At 48.4% G+C, this 20,198-nt stretch overlaps 8 protein-coding genes across 8 annotated transcripts; 5 read left to right on the forward strand and 3 right to left on the reverse strand.

Moving 5' to 3' along the window:
* The first annotated feature begins 63 nt into the window (after positions 1–63).
* On the forward strand, positions 64–1,559 carry F5891DRAFT_704075 (uncharacterized protein). The gene is made up of 5 exons (XM_041372877.1): positions 64–665; positions 716–791; positions 838–920; positions 967–1,136; positions 1,185–1,559. Exons 1-5 carry the CDS (start codon positions 408–410, stop codon positions 1,444–1,446), a joined length of 849 nt encoding a protein of 282 aa, XP_041220430.1. The 5' UTR covers positions 64–407; the 3' UTR covers positions 1,447–1,559.
* Positions 1,560–2,291: 732 nt separating this feature from the next.
* On the forward strand, positions 2,292–3,553 carry F5891DRAFT_960949 (saccharopine dehydrogenase; the record flags this gene model as incomplete). Its single annotated transcript, XM_041375783.1, has 4 exons — positions 2,292–2,449; positions 2,499–2,975; positions 3,027–3,296; positions 3,352–3,553. The coding sequence occupies 4 exons, from the start codon at positions 2,292–2,294 to the stop codon at positions 3,551–3,553; spliced, it is 1,107 nt and encodes a 368-aa protein (XP_041220431.1).
* Positions 3,554–3,715: 162 nt separating this feature from the next.
* Positions 3,716–5,069, forward strand: F5891DRAFT_704123 (uncharacterized protein). The gene is made up of 2 exons (XM_041372878.1): positions 3,716–4,368; positions 4,434–5,069. The coding sequence occupies exons 1-2, from the start codon at positions 4,020–4,022 to the stop codon at positions 4,856–4,858; spliced, it is 774 nt and encodes a 257-aa protein (XP_041220432.1). The 5' UTR covers positions 3,716–4,019; the 3' UTR covers positions 4,859–5,069.
* A 537-nt stretch (positions 5,070–5,606) lies between these two features.
* On the reverse strand, positions 5,607–7,656 carry F5891DRAFT_1152029 (uncharacterized protein; the record flags this gene model as incomplete). The annotated part of the gene is made up of 10 exons (XM_041365160.1): positions 7,534–7,656; positions 7,350–7,480; positions 6,981–7,288; positions 6,755–6,930; positions 6,633–6,698; positions 6,233–6,584; positions 6,064–6,180; positions 5,951–6,013; positions 5,816–5,899; positions 5,607–5,764 (listed from the first exon to the last, which is right to left on the reverse strand). The coding sequence occupies exons 2-10, from the start codon at positions 7,409–7,411 to the stop codon at positions 5,607–5,609; spliced, it is 1,386 nt and encodes a 461-aa protein (XP_041220433.1). The 5' UTR covers positions 7,412–7,480; positions 7,534–7,656.
* A 175-nt stretch (positions 7,657–7,831) lies between these two features.
* F5891DRAFT_960870 (Tim10/DDP family zinc finger-domain-containing protein) lies at positions 7,832–8,195 on the forward strand (the record flags this gene model as incomplete). Its single annotated transcript, XM_041375777.1, has 3 exons — positions 7,832–7,864; positions 7,916–8,004; positions 8,060–8,195. 3 exons carry the CDS (start codon positions 7,832–7,834, stop codon positions 8,193–8,195), a joined length of 258 nt encoding a protein of 85 aa, XP_041220434.1.
* A 62-nt stretch (positions 8,196–8,257) lies between these two features.
* Positions 8,258–9,996, reverse strand: F5891DRAFT_704268 (acyltransferase-domain-containing protein). Its single transcript, XM_041372879.1, has 6 exons — positions 9,632–9,996; positions 9,403–9,572; positions 9,246–9,356; positions 8,997–9,197; positions 8,828–8,942; positions 8,258–8,776 (listed from the first exon to the last, which is right to left on the reverse strand). Exons 1-6 carry the CDS (start codon positions 9,867–9,869, stop codon positions 8,349–8,351), a joined length of 1,263 nt encoding a protein of 420 aa, XP_041220435.1. The 5' UTR covers positions 9,870–9,996; the 3' UTR covers positions 8,258–8,348.
* Positions 9,997–10,478: 482 nt separating this feature from the next.
* Positions 10,479–12,356, reverse strand: F5891DRAFT_1194838 (transmembrane amino acid transporter protein-domain-containing protein; the record flags this gene model as incomplete). The annotated part of the gene is made up of 11 exons (XM_041368010.1): positions 10,479–10,532; positions 10,590–10,962; positions 11,016–11,176; positions 11,226–11,274; positions 11,321–11,330; positions 11,379–11,394; positions 11,448–11,729; positions 11,781–11,863; positions 11,912–12,019; positions 12,079–12,154; positions 12,204–12,356. The coding sequence occupies 11 exons, from the start codon at positions 12,354–12,356 to the stop codon at positions 10,479–10,481; spliced, it is 1,365 nt and encodes a 454-aa protein (XP_041220436.1).
* A 4,562-nt stretch (positions 12,357–16,918) lies between these two features.
* Positions 16,919–20,049, forward strand: F5891DRAFT_960902 (uncharacterized protein; the record flags this gene model as incomplete). Its single annotated transcript, XM_041375779.1, is given in 4 exon segments — positions 16,919–18,528; positions 18,578–18,804; positions 18,858–19,483; positions 19,501–20,049. The coding sequence occupies 4 exon segments, from the start codon at positions 16,919–16,921 to the stop codon at positions 20,047–20,049; spliced, it is 3,012 nt and encodes a 1,003-aa protein (XP_041220437.1).
* Between the last annotated feature and the right edge of the window lie 149 nt (positions 20,050–20,198).

Raw genomic sequence — 20,198 nt, forward strand, 5'->3', positions numbered from 1 at the left:
GCGTAGCTTTTTCGCAGGCGCATGGAAGCTGAAGCGCTGATCGATGATCTCTCTTTGCTGTACAGCATCGCTTTTTCGAGATACTATTCTCGGCACTTCGAAGGCATAGCGAGTTCGGTCCCCTTTGCACGAAGCTTATACAACATCAGACTGCTGGCGGAACCATGGGCACATGGGATGATATAAGTGTCAGCCTATCCATATTGCACTCAGGAACAGAAAATCGAGCGTACGCGTCCCAGTGGCAATGCAATTTTGATCCCTCGTATAAATGCATCATCCTGTCACAGTAAGTGGCTGTGATGACGACAGAGTACAGATCATGATCACGTAGTTATAAAGGTTGGCGCATTCATCCCCTTCTCCAACTACTCTCAGCCTATCTCCACAAAACTTGCTCCTCCATCATGCCTAGCATCAGCGATTGTAAGTGTGTCCTTGTCATTGGATCTACGTCAGGGATAGGTCGTTCCCTTGCCCTTGCAATCTTGGACCTCCCTTCTCAGCCAACCGTCGTTGTCTGCGGTCGCCGCAAGGAAAGGCTCGACGAACTGGTTGCATCCCACAATGCCACCGGACGACTCAAGAGTGTTACTCTTGACGTGCTTTCAGAGCGCAACGCTCTCAAGTCTTCTATCGAGGAGATTGTCAACACTTACCCAGACGTATGTACCCGTAGCACTATCCCCTTTAAACCAACTGACCGACTTTTTAGCTTGACGCTGTTCTTTTCTCGAATGGCATTCAATGTGCTTTCGACTTCACGAGGCCAGATACCATTGATCTCGACTGTAGGCCTCTCCCACTGTGCACCTATGACATACTAATTTCTGCCAGCTCTCGAGTGTGAACTCGCCACCAATTATACTTCGATTGTCAGGATGATTACTTTCTTCCTCCCTCATCTTATCAAGCTTGGAGTATGAGCACTTTTTTATTTTCCTTTTATCCCTGACCCTTGTGCAGGAGCAAGGCCGTCCGACATTCTTGTACCCAGTTTCCTCAGGACTATCCATCTATCCCGCCGCCGGAGTCCCTGACTACTGTGCAACAAAATCTGCCCTCCACAGTTTGAGTATCTCACTAGCTGTTCAGCTCAAGAAGAAGAATGTTCACGTGGTCGAGATTATTCCTCCGTGAGTTACTTCATTTATTTCATCGTTATCGAACTTATTGTCGTGAAGACTCGTCGAGTCGGAGCTGCACGGCTGTGGGTTCCCTTCAATTCTTTTTCGTCTCTACTGTCTCTTGACCTGTGCGTTAGTCCAAGGTGCAACGCAAGGACTGAGTCGTTTCTGGCTTACGCTTGAAGAATACACGAAAGAGACAATGGAAGGCCTTGTTCGAGGCGACCCGTATGTTCCAGCGGGGACTGCTGTTGATCGGTACAAAAAGTTCGAGAGTGGGAAACTGGAGGCTGCAGCGAGGTTATACGGGCAATCCTAATTCAGATAGAGAAAACACAAATGTTATTGTTGTAACGTGCTCCTGGTCGTTTCGCTACTGGGAGTAAGTTCAAAAAATTTAACCCCAGTATCTTGGGAAATTGTGTTGCGTCGTGCATAGTAGTCTATGAATATTTAAGTACTAAGTAGCAGACGAAGTTAATATAAGCTTTGCCAATATACCTTATACATGTGACTGAATTGGCATACACTGGAACGCGCTGTGTCCGTCGCCATTCTCGATTTTCCGCTCTGAAATTTTGTGTGTGCAATGCCAATTAAACATACGGTCGCTTCACATGCAGCTTGCAGGAGAATAAAAGCGGCGAAGGCCTCCTAGGTTGATGAGCGTCGACATGGTAGGTATTGCAGGAATTATTAATCATTCAATGGGCGAGATCATTAAGAGATACCTCAGTGTAAGACTCTGACAGGTGACAATAAGATGTTGCTAATTTGATGTTACAGACTTGCCAGAGACTTCCGGAGTGTGTTTGTCCTTTCTTTTCTAGTTCGGGGCCCTGGGCCTACCAGACTGCTAAAAGGTGATAGATTCGTTATCACTATGAAACCGTCTATACTCCATAATTCGACGTGCAAGTGGCAGTATGTGCGCTATGTCGAGCATGCATATATAGTCCAGTCGCTGACCCAGAGGTTCTGGCTAAGTCTCCTTGAGCTCGGGTCACGCGTTTCACGACGCGTCAAGTCACATGATCGTAAAATCTCATTTTAAAATTAAAGTTCTGAGTGACTCCGATCGCGAGTCACTTTGACTCTGCTTGATCGCATAGTTATTAAATATTCGTCAGTTAGAACAAACTAGGGTGTACACCTCGATCAATCATGTCTACCCAACACCTATGGCTTCGTTGCGAAAAGAAGGAGTTTGAGCGTCGCTCAGCCCTTACGCCTACCACGGCGAAGAAGCTGATTGATGCTGGCTTCCAAATCAGCGTCGAACGTGATGAACAACGAATTTTCGATGACGTTGAGTTCGAAGCGTATGTGCGAATAATATAACTGTTGTCGTCCGCTAAACACCCGTCGTAGTGTTGGTTGTACGTTAGTGGATAACAGCTCATGGCCCACGGCCCCTACAGATGCCCTCATCATCGGGTTGAAGGAGCTTCCAGCATCTCAGGAACCCCTGCCTCACACACACATTCAGTTTGCTCACTGCTATAAGCGTCAAGCAGGATGGTCATCCGTACTGGCTCGCTTCCACAAGGGAGGAGGTACACTCTATGATTTGGAGTTCCTCACCGATGCTACGGGTCGGCGTGTTGCTGCTTTTGGATATCATGCTGGCTTTGCTGGTGCCGCCGCTGGCGCACTCGCTTTGGCTGCACGACGATCAGGAGAAAAGTTGGGCCATCTAGAACCCTACGAGAATGAGACTGCCATGATCGAAGGTGTCAAGAACACACTCGGTGGCAGCGCCAAGGGCGTCAAAGCTCTCGTGATCGGTGCCCTCGGACGATGTGGACGCGGAGCTGTGGATCTTTTCCGCAAGATCGGTTTGTCTGAGTGAGTGATCGCACGAAGCTAGGCAGTATATGTCTTGACAAGTCTTCGTAGGGACGACATATTAAAGTGGGATATGGCTGAGACTGCCAAAGGTGGTCCATTCCAGGAAATCCTTGACGTGGATATCTTTGTAAATTGCATCTACCTGTCGTCTTTTATCCCACCTTTCTTGGGCAAAGACCAAATTATCGCTGCCGGCCAAAATAGACGGCTGTCGGTAGTTGTGGATGTCAGTTGCGACACGACAAACCCATTCAACCCCATCCCAATTTATAGTATAAACACAACTTTTTCCGAACCAACTGTTCCTGTTGATCTCGGGTGCGTAACATTGGTACATTGCCTGAACCAGCTAATGTCTTGACTTGTGCACCAGACAAGATTTGCCGTTGTTGTCGGTGATCTCCATTGATCACCTACCAACGCTGTTGCCCCGCGAGGCTTCTGAACAATTCAGCAACGATTTGTTACCATCACTCTTGGAGCTTCCTCGACGAAAGACTAAAAGGGTCTGGACTGATGCAGAGAAGCTGTTCCACGAGAAACAAAAAGAGGCAATTGCAGCGGAAGGCCTGTGATCGGTTGGGTTGAAAATTGGGATTCAGGCTGGTGAAACATGTCCTCGCCCTTGTTATTGTTGTAATATCAGTATCAGTAGGAGATACCACGCTCTGTAACGATGTAGATTTTGTGATATGAGTGTTTGAAAGTGGTACCGGGAAAATGCTTGGGCGGCCCGTGGAGTTACAGTAAGCCAGCTGGCATGATGGAAAAGCGGTGCTATTAATTCTGTTGGCAGGATACAGTGTTGTCGTTCTGTACAACCAGGTGAAATCTGGATGATAAGATAAACCAGGACTGAGCAATTCCTAGTGTGGCACGCCGCTTTATGTACTAACATATCTAGCGCTGCGACTCGCGAGCGTGGTGAAACTCCTCGTGTTTGCCACCTTTACCGCTCCTTTTATACGTCCACCCGACAAGCTTCCATTCTTTTCATTCTTTCATTCTTTTTACAGTTGGCGCCGGTCGCCCTCCCAAGCCATGTTATCCGCCATCGGTACATCCATCCCTCACATCCGCATTTCCCCTGCTTCGCCAGTCAAGGCATGTCCAGAGCCCTACTCCCCGTTTCTTTCCGCACGCAGCACAGACAAGGATGATTGCGAGCACCGCCCACGGTCGCCGAGCCCCCAATATCACTTTCCAGCCATATCTCCCAGGCATTCGTCTCCTCTTCGTCCTGCAGACTGTCCTCCTCCAAGAGAGCTTCATCGTGATCAGTTTGATCTGCTTCTCGAAGTGTCGCGTGACAAGAGAGCTGCGCTCGGTTCGAGAAAGGTCCCAGATCTGCGCAAGGAACTTGCCATCAAGAACCAGAGAAATAAACAACGTGAGTCAAATGGATCGGTGTCATGAATGAGTTACGATCTCATTCCGTTATGCGCTTATTTACAGTCGAACGTCGTGCATCCTTCCTATCAAGAATCCAGGAACCTACGTTGTCTACTACAGGTTCTAAGATTCCTGTGGAGTTCCCTGGCGTTAATTATTGTACATTCCCATCTCTCGGCCTCGGCTCACCGTCTTCTTACTCATCTGCCGAGGAGCATGATGGTTGGATTGGAAAAGGCCTCCACGAGCGCCGCACCTGGCACGAACAGACGGATTGTCGTTTGCCTATCAGCAAGCCCAAGACAGACCTGAACTTGGGTAGACGCAAACTTCCATCGCTGGAAGAGATCATCGCCCGCGTTGGACCACCCCATCCTCCCCCACCGATGGCCAATGAGCCAATCTTTGCAACACCCCGTCTACCCATGTTCCTAAGGAGTGCCAAAAACTCACCGTCTACACGGACTGTCTCGGACACGAAACCCTAGTATCAACATCGGCAGATTACATATGCCCGTCAGGCGTCGTCAGAGCAGTGACTCCTATTTCTTATATGCGGACAAGCACCATGCCCAACTCTCCTTGTTACCCGAACATCGAGGTAGCCAGTCCTCGTGCTCGTGGTAATGTGATGTGCAAGTTCACTGAGTCCAATATGCACGCCCTTGGCCGAGCCAACACTGCTCGTGAAATGATTACCACCATCAAACGTCGCACGTCCCCTCCTCTCGCATGCCTCGCAAACCATCAACCTCGGTCAAAGAGACACAGCGCTCCCGCGGAGATGCAACTAAGAGGACGCTCTGGCTTCGAGCATCCAATTATGTCATTGCCTGGGGCTTTTTGAACACAGACATTTTGGACTTTATCTTGGTACTGCCGTGCAGTCATTTCCATGGACAGCTTATTGGACTTAGTCTTCTCCTTAGTGTAAATACGCTGCCGCGTGTCTTGATGACACGGGGTTGCGTAACCGTCTGGACACAAATCCGCTGCTTCTTTTACTTCTTACCGCACCGCGTTGTACGATCGCAAATCCTGTCTGGTACACGTGCGCTCCTTCGACACCACTGCCTACGCTTACACACCATCATTTACGTGTTGCCATTAGTAGTTCTTACTAGTACGAGTACAACTTTTCCGAGGGAGTATATCCCCTTGGGTATGGGTATTATGCACACAAGGGCTGTCGGTACTTGATTACTTCCTTTTGTCCGTGGGACGCGTGACTGTGAACTACTTCCACGATTCCACCGTTCGCCACCGGTGTTCACGGGTATCAGAAATACTACTAGGTGGCGGGTATGAACTAGTGCTGCTGGCCGGTGGCAGTAGATCTGGAAGTGGTGATGGAGGCCGCCCACGCAATCGAGCGATAACGTCTACACGTCTGCCTTAGTAACGTCAACATTGAGACTATGGCCTGATGACTTATTGTCGCTTACTGTAATCAAGTCTAACGTGTTCATCCTGTAGTTCTTCATCCGAGTCTGCCAAGGGATCGGTAGAAGTGACGACCTGCCAAGCATCTAATGGTGCCCATACACATCAATATACACGAAACACTACTTGTCACCCACGTTGCAGCATGCTTCTATGAAGTCCACGAGAGCTACTATAGTTGACTCTATGGTCTTCGCTAACTGTAGGGATATGAGAACGGAACACCCAGAAGCACCAAGGAAGAGCATACCAGAACGGGTAATCTGAGGTGCACGGTCGGGGGGAAGATAATGGATGTAAGGTTTGTCCCTGGTACCTTCTTGCTGTGATCTGGAGGGTCTTGAACGACCAGAAGTGGGCTCAGTCACTGATCAAATGGTTAACGGATAACTAAATCAGTGAACGACAAATAGTCGCACATTTAGATGCAGACGCAGCGGCCTTGACCTTTTTCTCTTTTTCGATAGAGTGGACGAGTCTTTGCAGAAAGAGGTTTCTTTGTGCTGACATCGACTTGCCCCATTCGATTTCATCAGGAGAGTCTACATTTTCCTGTGCCATTTCTGCTTCTGTGAGACGGCGCAGCCAAGGAACCTTGCCAGGATTTTGGCGGGAGTAGTCATCATCGTACGGATTTGGTTGATCAGGGCCCTCCAGATAGTGAAATACGAGCCATAGAAACGCGCGCGCGCGGTCAGCTGAAGCTATGTTGATGGGCAAAAAAAGATCCAGGAAGTTCAGGGGCGGATCGAAGTGAGTACTTGCAAGGGGCTGACAAGCAGTCAGTGTGAGGAGACTAGACACAAATAGAAACCTTACGCCCGCATGGTTTGCTAGAACGAATATTAAATTCACAACACTTGTAGATGGAAGTTCACGAGCCCTCTGGCGGTATGAAGATGAGCTGCTGCATGAAGAACCATGGTGATGAATTCGCGTACGCTCTTCTGCAAGATTTCTTCCGGAGTAGACGGAGGCATGTTCTTGAGCTCAGATGGGAGCAAGGCAGCCTTGAGACAGTTCTTGATCCGCGGGGCATCTTGGGCATTACCATCGGTCTTTTGAAGCGAGGGTACCGGATGATAAGTCCGCAAGGCTGTCTTCATTTCTGGAAAGACTGCCTTCGTTATGAGCACGTTTAAGGAACGAAGTAGGATGCAGACTTACATGCCATAGTGGTGTTGATGCGCCCCACATTTGTCAGAAGAGAAATTTTGGCAAGCTCGACTGCAAAGGCGGGTGTTTCGGCCATCTTGTCTTTGAGGACTTTGGAACACTTGTGTGACATATACAGCGCATTGACGTAGAGATCGCAGAAGTGGACCTTGGGATCCTCGCTGGGGGCTTGGGGGGTGAAAACTTTGTGCTTGTCATTGAATATATGGCAAAGGAGATCGAACTGAACGTCCTCTCGGGTGAGAGGTTCTGCGTCGTTGCGCTTTATGGGAAGAGTTTTACGACTTAGGTATCCCACGCTGAGGACATCAAGAAAGTTTTGAACAATGAGCTACGTCAGTGGAGTGGATGGAAACATACAGAGGAGGTTCGGTTGACCAGTTAGTAGCAGGCTGGAGATGGTAGTCGGAAGTTGAAGCCATTGAAGGATATGGGAGCTGCTGAGGATGGATGGGCTACTTATGCAAGGAAACATGAGGCAGTAATCTTTCCTATTCATGATGACCATTTGTATTGCAGGTATGCTTAATTGACAGAATCTCACGTGTAGTGCCACGGGGCCAGGCTATGTCGACATGAGTGCCTGTACTGTCCTAGGTCAATCGCCAGCAAAATTGAACCATCGCAACAATGTTTGTTGGGTTGCGACGAATGAACCTAACTTATAGATGAGTCCTCTTGCCAACCAGCCAGCCGCTGAGACGAACATAAACATCGAGCTTCAATATGCCGATCGATCAACCTTCGCGGAACCAAACGTGAGAAATTATTTCCAAATTTAATCTTGACTTTTCCTGTAGCAAATTCGTTTCACAGACTAGTTGTCTTGGTCTAACCACATAATGGACAACGTCAAGTTCGACGAGGCTACCCAAGTGCGTGGCCACATTTAACACTTCCCATTGATTCTCAGGCAGCTTTTATAGAAAGAGCTTGCTACGTTCTTAGAACGTGAACAAGCTCAAGCTCGCATCAACTCCACCGTGCATAACCTAACAAGCATGTGTTGGGACAAGTGAGCCTCCGTCTTGGCATTCGTGACCCTTCCCTTGATAAATTATTTGATGCAGATGTGTCACCGGCACTCCAGGGTCTCGCTTCGCCCGTGGGGAGGAGAGCTGTCTCTTGAATTGTGTGGACCGCTTCATGGATACCAGTTTATTCATCATCAAGACCATAGAGTCACAACGCCCGCAACAATCATGAGCTGCAACTTGTATAGTACCATACTTACCACTCGACTTCGTCCGCCTAATTGTTTACATCATCTCACCTCATCCAGCCCAGAACTTGTTAAGTATTACTACATCAAAGACTCCGAGAGACATCCAGAATTACAACATAGTACACAACAAACCGTCATGAAACAGCCTGCACCAACCTTGACCATAATACACATGCTGCCACTGGAACAAAACAACAGAAAGCAATCGGTATCTCCCGTTTACTCCCTAGTTCTAGTGGGATTTCAACAGTACCGGGATGACCAGAGGGGAAGCCATCTAAGCGATGGAACGTTGTGATAAATTCATCCTTGTCCATCCACAACTTCCTAAGCCATTCATCAAAGACAGTCTTCTCCTGTTCTGGGAAGTCCACCTCAATAGGCTCGTGTTTAGATCCGTCCGGAGTCACAGCGGGATTCGTCCCTGAGATGTCTCCTATGGGAACATCCTTTGCGACGTCAAATATTCTTAGATGCATGTGCACTATAGGCGGAGGTACGCGGTCGCAGAATATCGAGCGGAGTGTGTAGAAAGATTGTCCGTATCCCTTTGGTGGTATGCCTAGCAGCAGTAACGATGGTTAGCGGAGTATGAGAGCAGCCAGGAACATACCTGGATATACCATCGTGATGTCGATCAATTTCAAAGATGGCACGCGCGACGCAAGTGAGCGAAGACTATAGTGAAGCCCCGTCGACCGAGGCAGCAAGATATTTAGTGGATCGGGCTAGAGGAAATATGGTCGTCATCGACTTCACTCAGAATGGTAGTAGAAACGCACAACACCAAGCTTATCCGCGTATTTCCTGCTGATAGGGCGTGTATCTTTGCTCACGAGGGTGCCTTCTGGAAATAGAATAAACGTGAATGGGTTGTCTTCTTGTTCTGCTTGTCGGCCGATTTTTGTGAGTTTCGCTGATAATTGTATTCGGTCAGAGGCCCATGAACGCGCTAGAAAGATGAATCTAAATATTTGCATTGCCTTCGTCGTCATTTAGCAAAGAGCCTCAAATTCACGGATTCCACGTACTGGCCCAACGAGAGGAATCCACTTCAGGCTGTTCTTCAATACAATGAAGACATCCTTGTGCGTTCCCATGAAGTATGTGAGGCACCAGACATACCACCAGTCAGAGTAGACCTGAGAGCGAATCAGCGGACGCTACACGATCAGGGTGATGACGAACCTGATGGTTCGCGATAACGACCGTTTTAGACGGTAGGCGTAAGGCCACCACCCTGCCAGACGCATCGCGTTCGACTATATGTTTGATTTCCTCCTCCGTGAATTTCCCTGGTCCTGCCCGCTCGAATGTGATGGAAAGACGTGTCGGGGCAAACCATTGATTCATCAAATCTAGTACATAGTACGTGTCGTCATATAGCGTATCGCCGGCATCATGTATGATGACTCACTCATAAGCGTCGCAAAAGCGCCCTTCGTATATCGTACCCCCTCGTCATATAACTTCCAGGCTCGTGGGCTTGACGAGAAAAGCTTCAAGGGCAGTAGAATGAAAAGTTGAAACCCGTGAATCATGAGACATCCTGGGATAAACAATATGAAGAAGAACAACCCATTGAGCGTCTGGGTCCACGTCTTTGGAGGACGTGCGAATATAGGGAGCTCATGCTGTCTAGCAGCGGCGGTCATAGCAGAAGAGAAAGGTGTGGGTAGTCGCAGTCGGGAACAGTCAACTCTCCAGGCGTGCTTTCAAAGCTGCGCTCATCAAAGGCTATGTACGATAAATCCGAGTCATGACACGCGTGTTTCGAATTTTCAATTACTTTCCATCGCACACATGTATACCAGTATCCGAGGCAACAATCCGGAGCAAATCTCCGCGATATTCCACATGATACATGACCTGGGCCCTTGAGAAGTCTGTCGTTGAACGTCATCACTGGCGCTCACAAGATACCGACTGGACTCTAAGCCAACAAACTATACATCCTCGAGCCAAAAGATCATGTCCTCAGGCCTCAGCGTTGATCGGCTTTGACTGGGGCGTAGCTACCTATCATTACGCAGCCAAAAAGACGTCACTGATATGAATGTCCCACTGGGACCAAGTTCCGGCAACCAGCGCATTTGGAGCGCGTCAAGTACGTACGTATCACGGACTATTAATGATCTGGGTCACATCACTGACTAAATTCTCAGGCCCAACCAAACCTATGATCTAACTGTCCTTGGAAAAGCTCTAATATTAATTTTAAAGGACCCTACACGGACTACACACTATGCCGCAATGGAACCCCCCTAGCAAATAAAAGGTTTACCAACCTGGCCACTGGCGTATGCTTCGACGATGAGCTATTATTGATCACTGACGGTGAGACGAGTGTCAGATGCGAAGACACGAACACTGACCTTTATCGACACATAAGTCCCAGCGGCACAGATGAAAGCGCCGGCAATGATAGTCAGCACTGCGAGTATAGTCCCAATTGGCCGTCCTTTGAGCCCGTCTACGCCACCCTTGAGATGATATACGTCATGCAACCAGAAGAATCCGGCCAAACCGTACGTGTACCATGCGGCAAAGAGGGCTGCCGCAATGCCGATTAGGTAGGAAAATATCGGAACTGCGATAGCGAGAATTGCAGCGACAGCTACGCCTGTGAAACACAGCAGAGTCCAAACCGTCCATCCGAGTAAGGTATGCGAATGGATGTGCTCTGAATGACGAAATATGCGAACAAACACCAGCTTTGCAGCTGTATGAACGTATAGCCCGGAAGTGCTTCCCGAAAATGATTTAGTAAGGATTAGACCAAACAGCAAAGTATCACTGACAACAGGAAATTTGCGAGAGCAATAGCGAACGTTGCCTTTGCCCATGCCGGAGGAAGAGAAAAAAGGGCCGGGGACTGCACCGTGTTTCCAATGTAGACATATACGACTACGCTGAAAACAGTATAAAATACTGTAGCAAAGCCTTGCAGACACCATGCTGCCTGAAAGAGGTCTTCAGAGTCACAATATCAAGTACAGCAACGTTCTGACCTTCATAGCATCCTCGGGTCTACGCATCTCAGATATCAGAATAAAGAACCTGTCAGAGGTCAGCTTCAGCGGAAATACCATGCGCAAAGTCATACATGAAGTGTCCTAATAAAACATTCAGAAATGACGATTAACATTACAAAATTTCCGTACCTGCGTATGCAAAAACCTAATGAGCGGATAAGCGAGCTGACTAACTCGAAGACACAAGAAGATACCCACAGGATTTGTGACAGCCAGGAAAGCATCGAAAAAGTTACTAGATGCAGCTACTGTCAGAGACCGTCCAGGAACTGGGTTCGCCCCTGCTCCAATCATTGCAACGAAACCAGCCACGGCAATGACTATTGCGCTAAGAAAACCCATCCATGCCAAGCGATCCAGTGTCCGCGGTAGTGAAATCAAGAAACCAACGGCACCAGCGATAATAACCAGATACATGCTGCATACGCCTTGATTCGAAAGCGTTGACAGTGCCTGTTGGCTGGAAAGTAGTTCAGAGCCCTGTTTGGCATAATTCAGTTGTGACACATTCTAGTTGACTCGATGACCCACAGAAGCAAACACAGCGAAAGCAACAGTTCCGAAGGCAAGCACCTCCCGAGCTACAGGTCCGGACATAATGTATCCAGCGTCACCTAGAGCATCTCAGATATTTGAAAACCATTAACGACAGAATTTATTACCCATGGTATGCACGTTAGGATGATTCAGCTTGAAGTCGACGAGCAACTTGGCAGTGTACAGGCCAAAAATACCGAGAAACACGATTAGAATGACAGCGGGCACAATACCTGGGGATTTGTAAGTTAAAACGCTGCTCCTCATGGAATTTACAGGACAGCGGGCTCACCAACGACTGCCAGTGCGCTTGGAAGAGACAGGATACCATTGCTGACGATTTCGGCTATCATGAGGAGGCTGACAGCCTGTAACGTCGATCAAGATTTTACTTCGTGCAATCTTGCATAGACGCACCTGCCAGCTGAGTGTTTTGTACTGAATCTGGTGGACGCCATCTTCAGCGAAAACATCTCTAGAACCTCCCAAATCTTGCTTTTCGGCAGTCATCGACGCCTTTTCGTCCACATATGGTTGCCCATGCGCTTCATAGGTCGGGTGGGACGCCATTAGGACTCAGGCGTTCACTGATGTTCAGTCAGGATAAAAAGGTCGGGTTACTAGAACAATCATGCCCTATAAATAATGTGAAACCAACAAGATAAGGAGAAAAAGCGAAACCCGCACTGCTCCATTTGCCCCAGCATAGACGAAACCATCCAGTGGTTGGGAGACTGTCCGCAATATCTACGCTCGAAAACGTCATATGTTCGGCAAGCCACTCACGGTGTCACCAAGCAACCTCCTTACCCCCAAAAAGCCAGCAAAACACTCATGCTCTAGTCCATCAACAAGATGGGAAGATTGAAGTCAATATGATATTTCGGGCAGCAAGTTGCAACAGAAAGTTTGAGTGTATGCGACCAAAAAGGAAATCCAGATTTGACACTGGGAACATCAAAAACTGATCCTTCCTACATATGTGATGCAGAATCAGCAAAGATATAAAGGACTGGGTGTTATAAACCTTCCTAGGGCACTAGAGGGTATTTGAGAAGAGCTGTTATTGCTGGTGTAGTATCTTTGACGAATTCGGTTCTGTTGTGCTTCTCCACTGATTATCCTGATCGCTGCCCAAGATGCCTTCGCTGAGGACTACATTCATGACCTATTATCTGACAAATCATCTTAGGACGCCAAGTTCCTCGACTTCTATCTACCCCTTGTGGTGCCACGGTCAGGGTCTTCGCCGCTGAAAGGTCATTCGAGTCAGCTTCAGAATTGTCTCGTCATCAAATATTGAAATTGGGTGAGTGAATCCGGGATTCTGGGCAACTCGTCTAGATGGCCTCCATACAGCAGGGAGATTGATGGCTATAGATCATGGTAAACTCCTTGATGATATTGTTGCTTTTCTTTCGCCATAGGTTGCTCGATGTCGCCATCGGCCGAGTATTTTGCTACGGTCTACGCGTTCCTTTCCGGTTTCTTCCTGTTCCGGAGTCTACCCGATATCTAGTGTCTTGTTGACCTTGAAGACAGTCGATGGTGGTAGTGTTGTGACTGCAGTCGAAATTTCAGACTTTTATCCTCTTGGAGCGGTGTATTCGCAACCCGTGTGTCGCGAGCAAGAAGTGGTGGGACAAAGCCTGAGTGGCTGACTAAGCTACGGCCGTGACGATAGACGGACTTGGTTTTCTAAGTCAGCCTCGTGCCTCGGCTGACGTAGATGTTCAGTCTAAACGCAGATCAAGTGAGGTGAGCCGTGGCACAGCGTCTCTTGCTCCTGCCCACCTCGCAATTTCACTTGTTCCGAGTATCTAACTACTCATTTTCTACGTCCCGAGGGTGTCGAAGAAGGCAAAAAAACTACTCCACAGCATCTCCAAACTTGCAAGAGCTCTGAATTGAGTCATCGATGATCAGATGAAGATACTACTGTTCCAAATATTGCCATGGTCTAGTTCATGGGATCGCCTACATACTTCAATCATTACTGTATGTACTATCGGAACACGGTGTCGATCTGATGACTTGGACGTGAGATACGCGAGTTCGTCGTGTCTCGCGGCGAGCTTAAAAGGTTTCCGTCACTAGGCGGCGTTGGGGTACAACGCTCTGCGTATGCCTCACATGTACCGTGTTTGTTTCTTCTGACCGGCGGCACACAGTAAATATGCCATTTGTCCCGCTGACAGATGCAGTGAGTATTTTGCAACCATCTCATTCACATCTAATGAATAGATTCACTTTTAGGGGTGTGTGAAATTCTGACCATTCAACTTGGCTCAACATAATGACTCGATAGGTGTGAGTTGGAGTGTTTGATCCTAGTGAGAGTGATCGCTGATTGAATGCTCCAGGCTACATTTTGAGTTGCACATTGAATGTGACAAGTATGATCGTAACTGCCATGTTGGACGGTGAGCTGCAATACCTCTGTGATATCGACTCGACTGAAACACGATGCAAGCCATCATAATTGCTCGGTTGTATGCCATGTATTAGAGATCTAGAATCATGCTTGTCTTTCTTGTTATTATCTCTGTCTGTCAACGTCGTCTGCGGAGTACTTGTGGCAATAATACTCAAGCATATTGTAACGGGTAAGGTTTACTTGTTGACCTGAAGAACATGGCTCATTGGACGGACATCAGGGGAGCTGATGCTCTCTGGCATGTATATGTGCAGTTATGCATTTTGGGGAGATGGCGAGCTCCTGTTTTCAATAGCTTGGATGCTCAACACTGTTTGGGAGGTCCTCGCACTGTGTCTTTCAGTCTGGATTGCTGTGAAACATTTCCGTCACCTGCGACGACTCGGCCCATCGACAGAATCGACCATCGGGGATTGTTTCAGGGTGCTGATAAGATCTCACGTGCTGTATTTTGCAAGGTGAGTTTGTAGTGTGAATGCACTTATCTTATTCTGCTCAAGTTCCGCACGTGCTAGCTTTGTTGGGGCCTCTTGCCTTGACTTTGTTACTAACTCTCCAGAGCTCGAGGTGCGCTGACCTGTCGCTGGCATCTACGTGTAACCACTGCTCATCATTTTTGTAGATTTCAAGTTCTATGGGAATTTCGACACTCAGTGGTGCTCTTCAGATTCTATTGGTGTGCAGGTGTTTGTGCTGGGACCACGCCTGATCCTCAGCATTCGAGAATATCACGCCAAACTCATAGCTGACTGCGATGCAGAAACCAGCATGAATTCGATTGTCTTCCGGGAGCATGTACATGTGCCAACCAACAATACTGTGTAGGGAAATACTTGCTGAGTGTTCTGCAGGGAGGGAAAATTTGGTCGAGGATGCGTCATGGTATTTATTCAAGTTATGGTGTTTCAAAGTATATTTAAGACGAAGGTTCATGTAGACAAGCCCATTTCTTGTTGTGCCACTACTGGAAGTTGATGAACCGCCCGCCCATTATCCGGAATGTCTAGCAACCAATCCAGTCCTTGATGTCCAGACAACTGATCATGTATTTGCGGAGTTCCGCTGTCTGAGCACGCAAGTGATGAGGCAGTGATCGCGTAGCTTCGTAATGACACTAAATAGTTAATGTCACAACCTATTCTCACACCCCAGGACAGCTCGTAGGGCACGTTGTTTGTTGCGGAATTGAAATATAGGAAAGGATGAGCTGTAGGTAGTAGGAACCACTCATCTCACACCCCATCATTCCCTCTGCACGAACTCAGCAAAAAAAACGGCCCTTGCCCGACAACAAGCTAGCGGAGTCCTTGATTTCTATCGATACCACGCCAGAACTTACACGTACATACGATAGATTAGGCGGGACTAAGTTCCCAAAGGATGAATTTTTTCTAAAAAAAGTCATGATCAAAGACTCAGGTCAAGTTTTCACCGAGGCACTGCGCGACGTCCTGACATAGTTGTGCAACGGTTACAGTCACCACTGATTCAGATAGTGTTGCCGGAAGGTGAGATCACCTTGTAATACCAGATAGCACGTTGGTAGGTGCTGCGCGCGGGTTAGTTCGGCACCCTGAAAAATTCATTGACCACGTTGTCACACAAGGCGGGTTCGGATTTGCTAGTTGAAGGACAGCTTTCACGGCGCTAACAAAATTACGTGCCAAGTATGATACACCCGGTATTGGCGCTTGGAACGCAAAACGCGATGAGCTCACCTATTATGCATATGATAGCGTGCACGTTCAAACGTTCAACGCTGGACGTCCAACTGTTCAATCGGACTCGAATCCAATTGGAGTCCTACATAAACATCTTGTTTTGAGGTGGCTCTAAAAATAAAATCGTTCGGGTTAGGGCGTTGTCAAGCAAGTACTACGTCACGGCAGCCTATAGTGCCTATTATGACATGGATTAAAAAAAAACACTTACTCCAACAAGTGAACGCTGAATGCCCTTTCTGCAAAACCAATGGAAGGGAATTATATCTAGCGTATCTTGTATCGTGTTTCATGATTCCAATCCAAAGCGGGGACGGCAGAGGGTCCTTCAGCTGAGGCTGTAGTTGTAAAAGTCGGTGACGCTGCTGAGGACGGGCCGTGTCGTAACCACTGTTACACGTAAGAGTTTTATCGGTACTGGCACGTACACTTACCGCAGGTTCCAGAAGGAGTTGAGAGCAAGAAGCATGTGGTACTTGTTGAAGTCGAATTCAAGTTGCAGGTTGAAATTACATATTATAACTTTTAAGCCCCATCATATGTCCGACTCGGATTGAACCCGAAAACTGAGTACTGAGTGGCAGTGTTGTTCACCAGCAACGAAAACAGGCACTCGACTAAGCACTACTACACGTTCTCCATCCCTGTGCCAGAATTCTGGCTTGTTTTCTTATCAAACAAGCTGACGCCATATCAGACGCTCAGTCACGGATCCTTATTCTGCTGCGTTGAGCTGGCGCCACAGCGCTTGGTACCAGCCGACAACGTTAGCGGTAACGTGTTGGTGGAGGAGGTGAACTTAAGGTACGCTCTAGTATGTTGGGTCAATAAAAGCATTGGACACTACGAAATAGGTCTTTGAAGCGTTTTAGAAGGTTCCCACTCGGGAGGAGTACTTGCGTAAAATTCATCAGGGCCTTTAGGCTTTGCATCGTTCTTTTTTTGCCTACGTGATGTCGAACTCAAACACTAGTATGGGAACTGACCGTCCTCTCCGGAAATCCAACCGTGACCCCCTCTTGTCCTCCAGACGTGACGTCCACAGGCCCACCATTTCTTCAGACGCTAAACACCCTTCCCCTGCTCCTATTCGTGTCTCGCCAGACTGCTTCGACATTCATTCAAGGTCCCAATTGAGTCCAGGTCGTACCTTTCATGCTCACGATCTTCTGCGGAAGCATTCCAGGAAATTTGATCAGGACAAAGGCAAAGAGAAAGAGAAAACGACTCAGCTTTCATACGCATTTCCAACTGTGGATCTTGCTCTTGAGGTCCCCGACTTCTCGTCAGGGGGTGATATCACTCCGAGGATCCCGCGTCATCGGACACGTACAGGTCCATCATCCGCCAAGTCAAAGTGGAAAGAGACCCCCGTTCCATCACTCCGGCTCTCCGTCGAAACCTCCAGTTTTGCGGAATCACCCCCGCAAACACCATTAAATTCATCTTCCATCAGGAATTACTCCCTCAGCCATTTCCCGGTAGTCGTCTCGGCTCCGGTTTCCGGGGTGGAGGCCATGGATGCGCTGGTTGATGGGATGAATGGCTTTACGATGGAAGATTTCTTCGGGAAAAGCTCCTCTAGTCGCTCAAGGTTTGGTAATAATGCAAGACATCACCCTCTATACCAACCACCTCTACCCACTCCTCCACCCGGTGTAGTTCTTGGCAGAGGGAAAAGTCGACGACAAGATAAAATAGTACCTTCAGATGAAGATGAAGATGAACCAAGACCATCGCCTCCCACTCGTCGTACTCGCCGTGCTCGTCTGCGACCTAGTTCTGCACAAAAAGGTTCCTCGTCCACAATCACAGTCGACTCAGGGTTGTATGAGGTTACCTCTTCGGTACTTAATGACTCTGTTGATGACCTTCCAGTCGCTCTTGTGCAACTACCAGAGCGCCCAAGAACTGTTGTTCCTTCTATTTCGGAAATCATTCGGAACCACGCTCCCGCTTCTGCTCAGAACCGCTCTAGAGAACCCCAAAAACACGTGCCCAGTGATATTCACACCGATGGTCATACCAATGGTGTTGAGAACGAGGAATCCGAGGCTGAGTTCCTCACGCCTGATACAGAAGCTGAACCGTTGGGCAGGTCTTCCCTTGATAGCATTGCAGATGAAGTCCGCCGCACGTACCATAACCAGAAGAAATCACATATTGTACCCCCACTTGCATCACCTCGTGCTCCCCCACTCACCGCTATGCCTTCGAACATGTCGGATAGCTCAAGTGTGCGACTTCACAGGGCACCCTCAGACGTTTACTCCCATTCATCGACTGCATCAGCACGGAATTCGCAGTACTCATTGGACCTCATTCCTATTTCCATTTCTCCTACATCCGTACCCCAAGCCATAGCAGAATATCTTCGCTCCGCTAGATTGACAACTTTGCTGAAACTTACGCGATCCCCTCACGCATCACTTGATCACCCTCTGACTGTCAGCCTTGCGGATATGGGTGATCCAAATGGCTTTCCCCTCGTTGTATTTCTTGGTCTAGGCTGTGTCAGACACATCATGGGTTTGTACGATGAAATGGCAGACTGCCTTGGCCTTCGTCTGATTGCTATAGATAGGTAAGTTTCTGCTTGTTGACTAACAATAGCTTCACTGACATTCGTACAGATGGGGTCTAGGCCGTACCGAGATTCCACATTCCAAATCTGCAAGGGGCATCATGGAATGGGCGGCAGCTGTTGAGGAGGTTCTCGACCAGCTAAAAATAAATGAGTGCAGCATCGTTGCCCATTCAGCCGGCGCACCTTACGCCTTGGCATTTGCTAACCGTGTTCCTAATCGTATTCGGGGTGACCTTTGTCTACTAGCGCCATGGATAGGTGGCTCCGAAAGCGGTGAGTGCTGGAGGGACTTGCGATTGTGCTTCTTTCCCTCATCTGATGTACAGGAGGATACCGGTGGCTAAAGTATGTCCCCAATGGCATTCTGAAGACCGCGCAGGCAGCAGAGTGGAAGATACAGGCATGGATGATAGGAAAGCCGCCAACCGTCGCTTACCGGGGAATCGGTTACACCGCACCGCTGTCCCCCAGATTTCAGAATGGAAAGTCAACGTCTGGTAATGGAGTCGAACCTTCCTCGCAACCTCAGAGTCCCGGCAGAAACACTATTTACCTATCGGATATCACCAAGAGGCGGATGAGCTTAGGTTCTGTTCTGTCCAGTGATTATGACGATCTACGGGATTTTGATGGTCGTTTTGGGAGCCAAAGCACGCTTGGCGCACGCTCAATGACACAACAGAGCAGAGGAAAACCTTCTCGAGGAATTTTAGGTAGACTTAAAGCGTCCAAAGCAATTTCTCAGCCTCCTTCACCTGCTATCGAGTCTCCTCCCACCTCAACCGTCGGGAAAACGCTCAAGACTTTGAGATCTATGGGTTCCCTCACGGGCAAATCATCATTTACCCCCAACACACACAAGAAGACTGATATCCCAAGTCCGCAGCTCCCTCAACCATTGTCGTTAGACACGGGCTTAGGTCTTGGTGAAATTGATTGGGATGCCACGAAGGTTCGATCCTCACCTAGCCCTATACCAACCCCTCCACCCCTTGTCAACTAGCCAAACCCGTCGAATTCAAGTTGCCTTTCGATAAACCCCCGCTTCAGCTTCTTCCTCGACAAACCGGCCAGCGCTCTATATCCTTCAGTGCGTCCACCACAAGTGTATCGAGACTAAGCCCGCCGAGCGTTCCATCATCCCCCCCTGCGAGCACTTTATCCTCTCCACATCTGAGTGTTCAAACTACATCAACTGCGTATCAAACTGCTCTCGCCAATGCTCTCATTGCGGCGTCTCACGCGGAAGCATCGAAAGGGACGCACAGCGACCTTCTGCAGATCCTCAATCATGACAATCGTCCTTGGGGCTTCTCGTATAGCGACTTCCCTCACAAGGTCCAGGTTTGGTATGGGGATAAGGACGAGAAGATTGCCGAAAATGCCGTGCGGTGGATGGAAAAGGCGATGGGCGAAGATCGTTGTCACGTCAAAGTCGTGAAAGGTGCTGACCATGCTCTCATGTATAAGAGCTCGGTCGTTGTGGAGGTTTTAGAGCGAGTTAGAGAGTTCTGGTGATGTCGTTTTTTGCCTTGCGTCTTAGTTTGCTTTTACTTGCTTTGGAGGGACAACTTTTCACGCAACATTTCCTTCCTTCCGCTTACCTATACACTAATACTCGCTTCCATAACCCAATGATTCCCCTTGCGATATGCATTCGTTTTCTG

This window comes from Suillus fuscotomentosus (genome assembly GCF_016647785.1).
Source record: "Suillus fuscotomentosus strain FC203 chromosome Unknown F5891scaffold_74, whole genome shotgun sequence".
Lineage (NCBI taxonomy): Eukaryota > Fungi > Basidiomycota > Agaricomycetes > Boletales > Suillaceae > Suillus > Suillus fuscotomentosus.

Bases quoted from the DNA above. Each gene is read 5' to 3' on its own strand.
- F5891DRAFT_704268 (XM_041372879.1), bottom strand. From the start codon at position 9,869: ATGACCGCCGCTGCTAGACAGCATGAGCTCCCTATATTCGCACGTCCT. The intron at 8,943-8,996 runs GTGCGTTTCTAC...TATTTCCTCTAG, and splicing joins ACGCGGATAAGCTTGGTGTT to CCCGATCCACTAAATATCTT. The intron at 8,777-8,827 runs GTATGTTCCTGG...TACTGCTGCTAG, and splicing joins CATCACGATGGTATATCCAG to GCATACCACCAAAGGGATAC.
- F5891DRAFT_704123 (XM_041372878.1), top strand. From the start codon at position 4,020: ATGTTATCCGCCATCGGTACATCCATCCCTCACATCCGCATTTCCCCT. The intron at 4,369-4,433 runs GTGAGTCAAATG...GCTTATTTACAG, and splicing joins GAACCAGAGAAATAAACAAC to TCGAACGTCGTGCATCCTTC.
- F5891DRAFT_704075 (XM_041372877.1), top strand. From the start codon at position 408: ATGCCTAGCATCAGCGATTGTAAGTGTGTCCTTGTCATTGGATCTACG. The intron at 792-837 runs GTAGGCCTCTCC...AATTTCTGCCAG, and splicing joins AGATACCATTGATCTCGACT to CTCTCGAGTGTGAACTCGCC. The intron at 1,137-1,184 runs GTGAGTTACTTC...ATTGTCGTGAAG, and splicing joins GTGGTCGAGATTATTCCTCC to ACTCGTCGAGTCGGAGCTGC.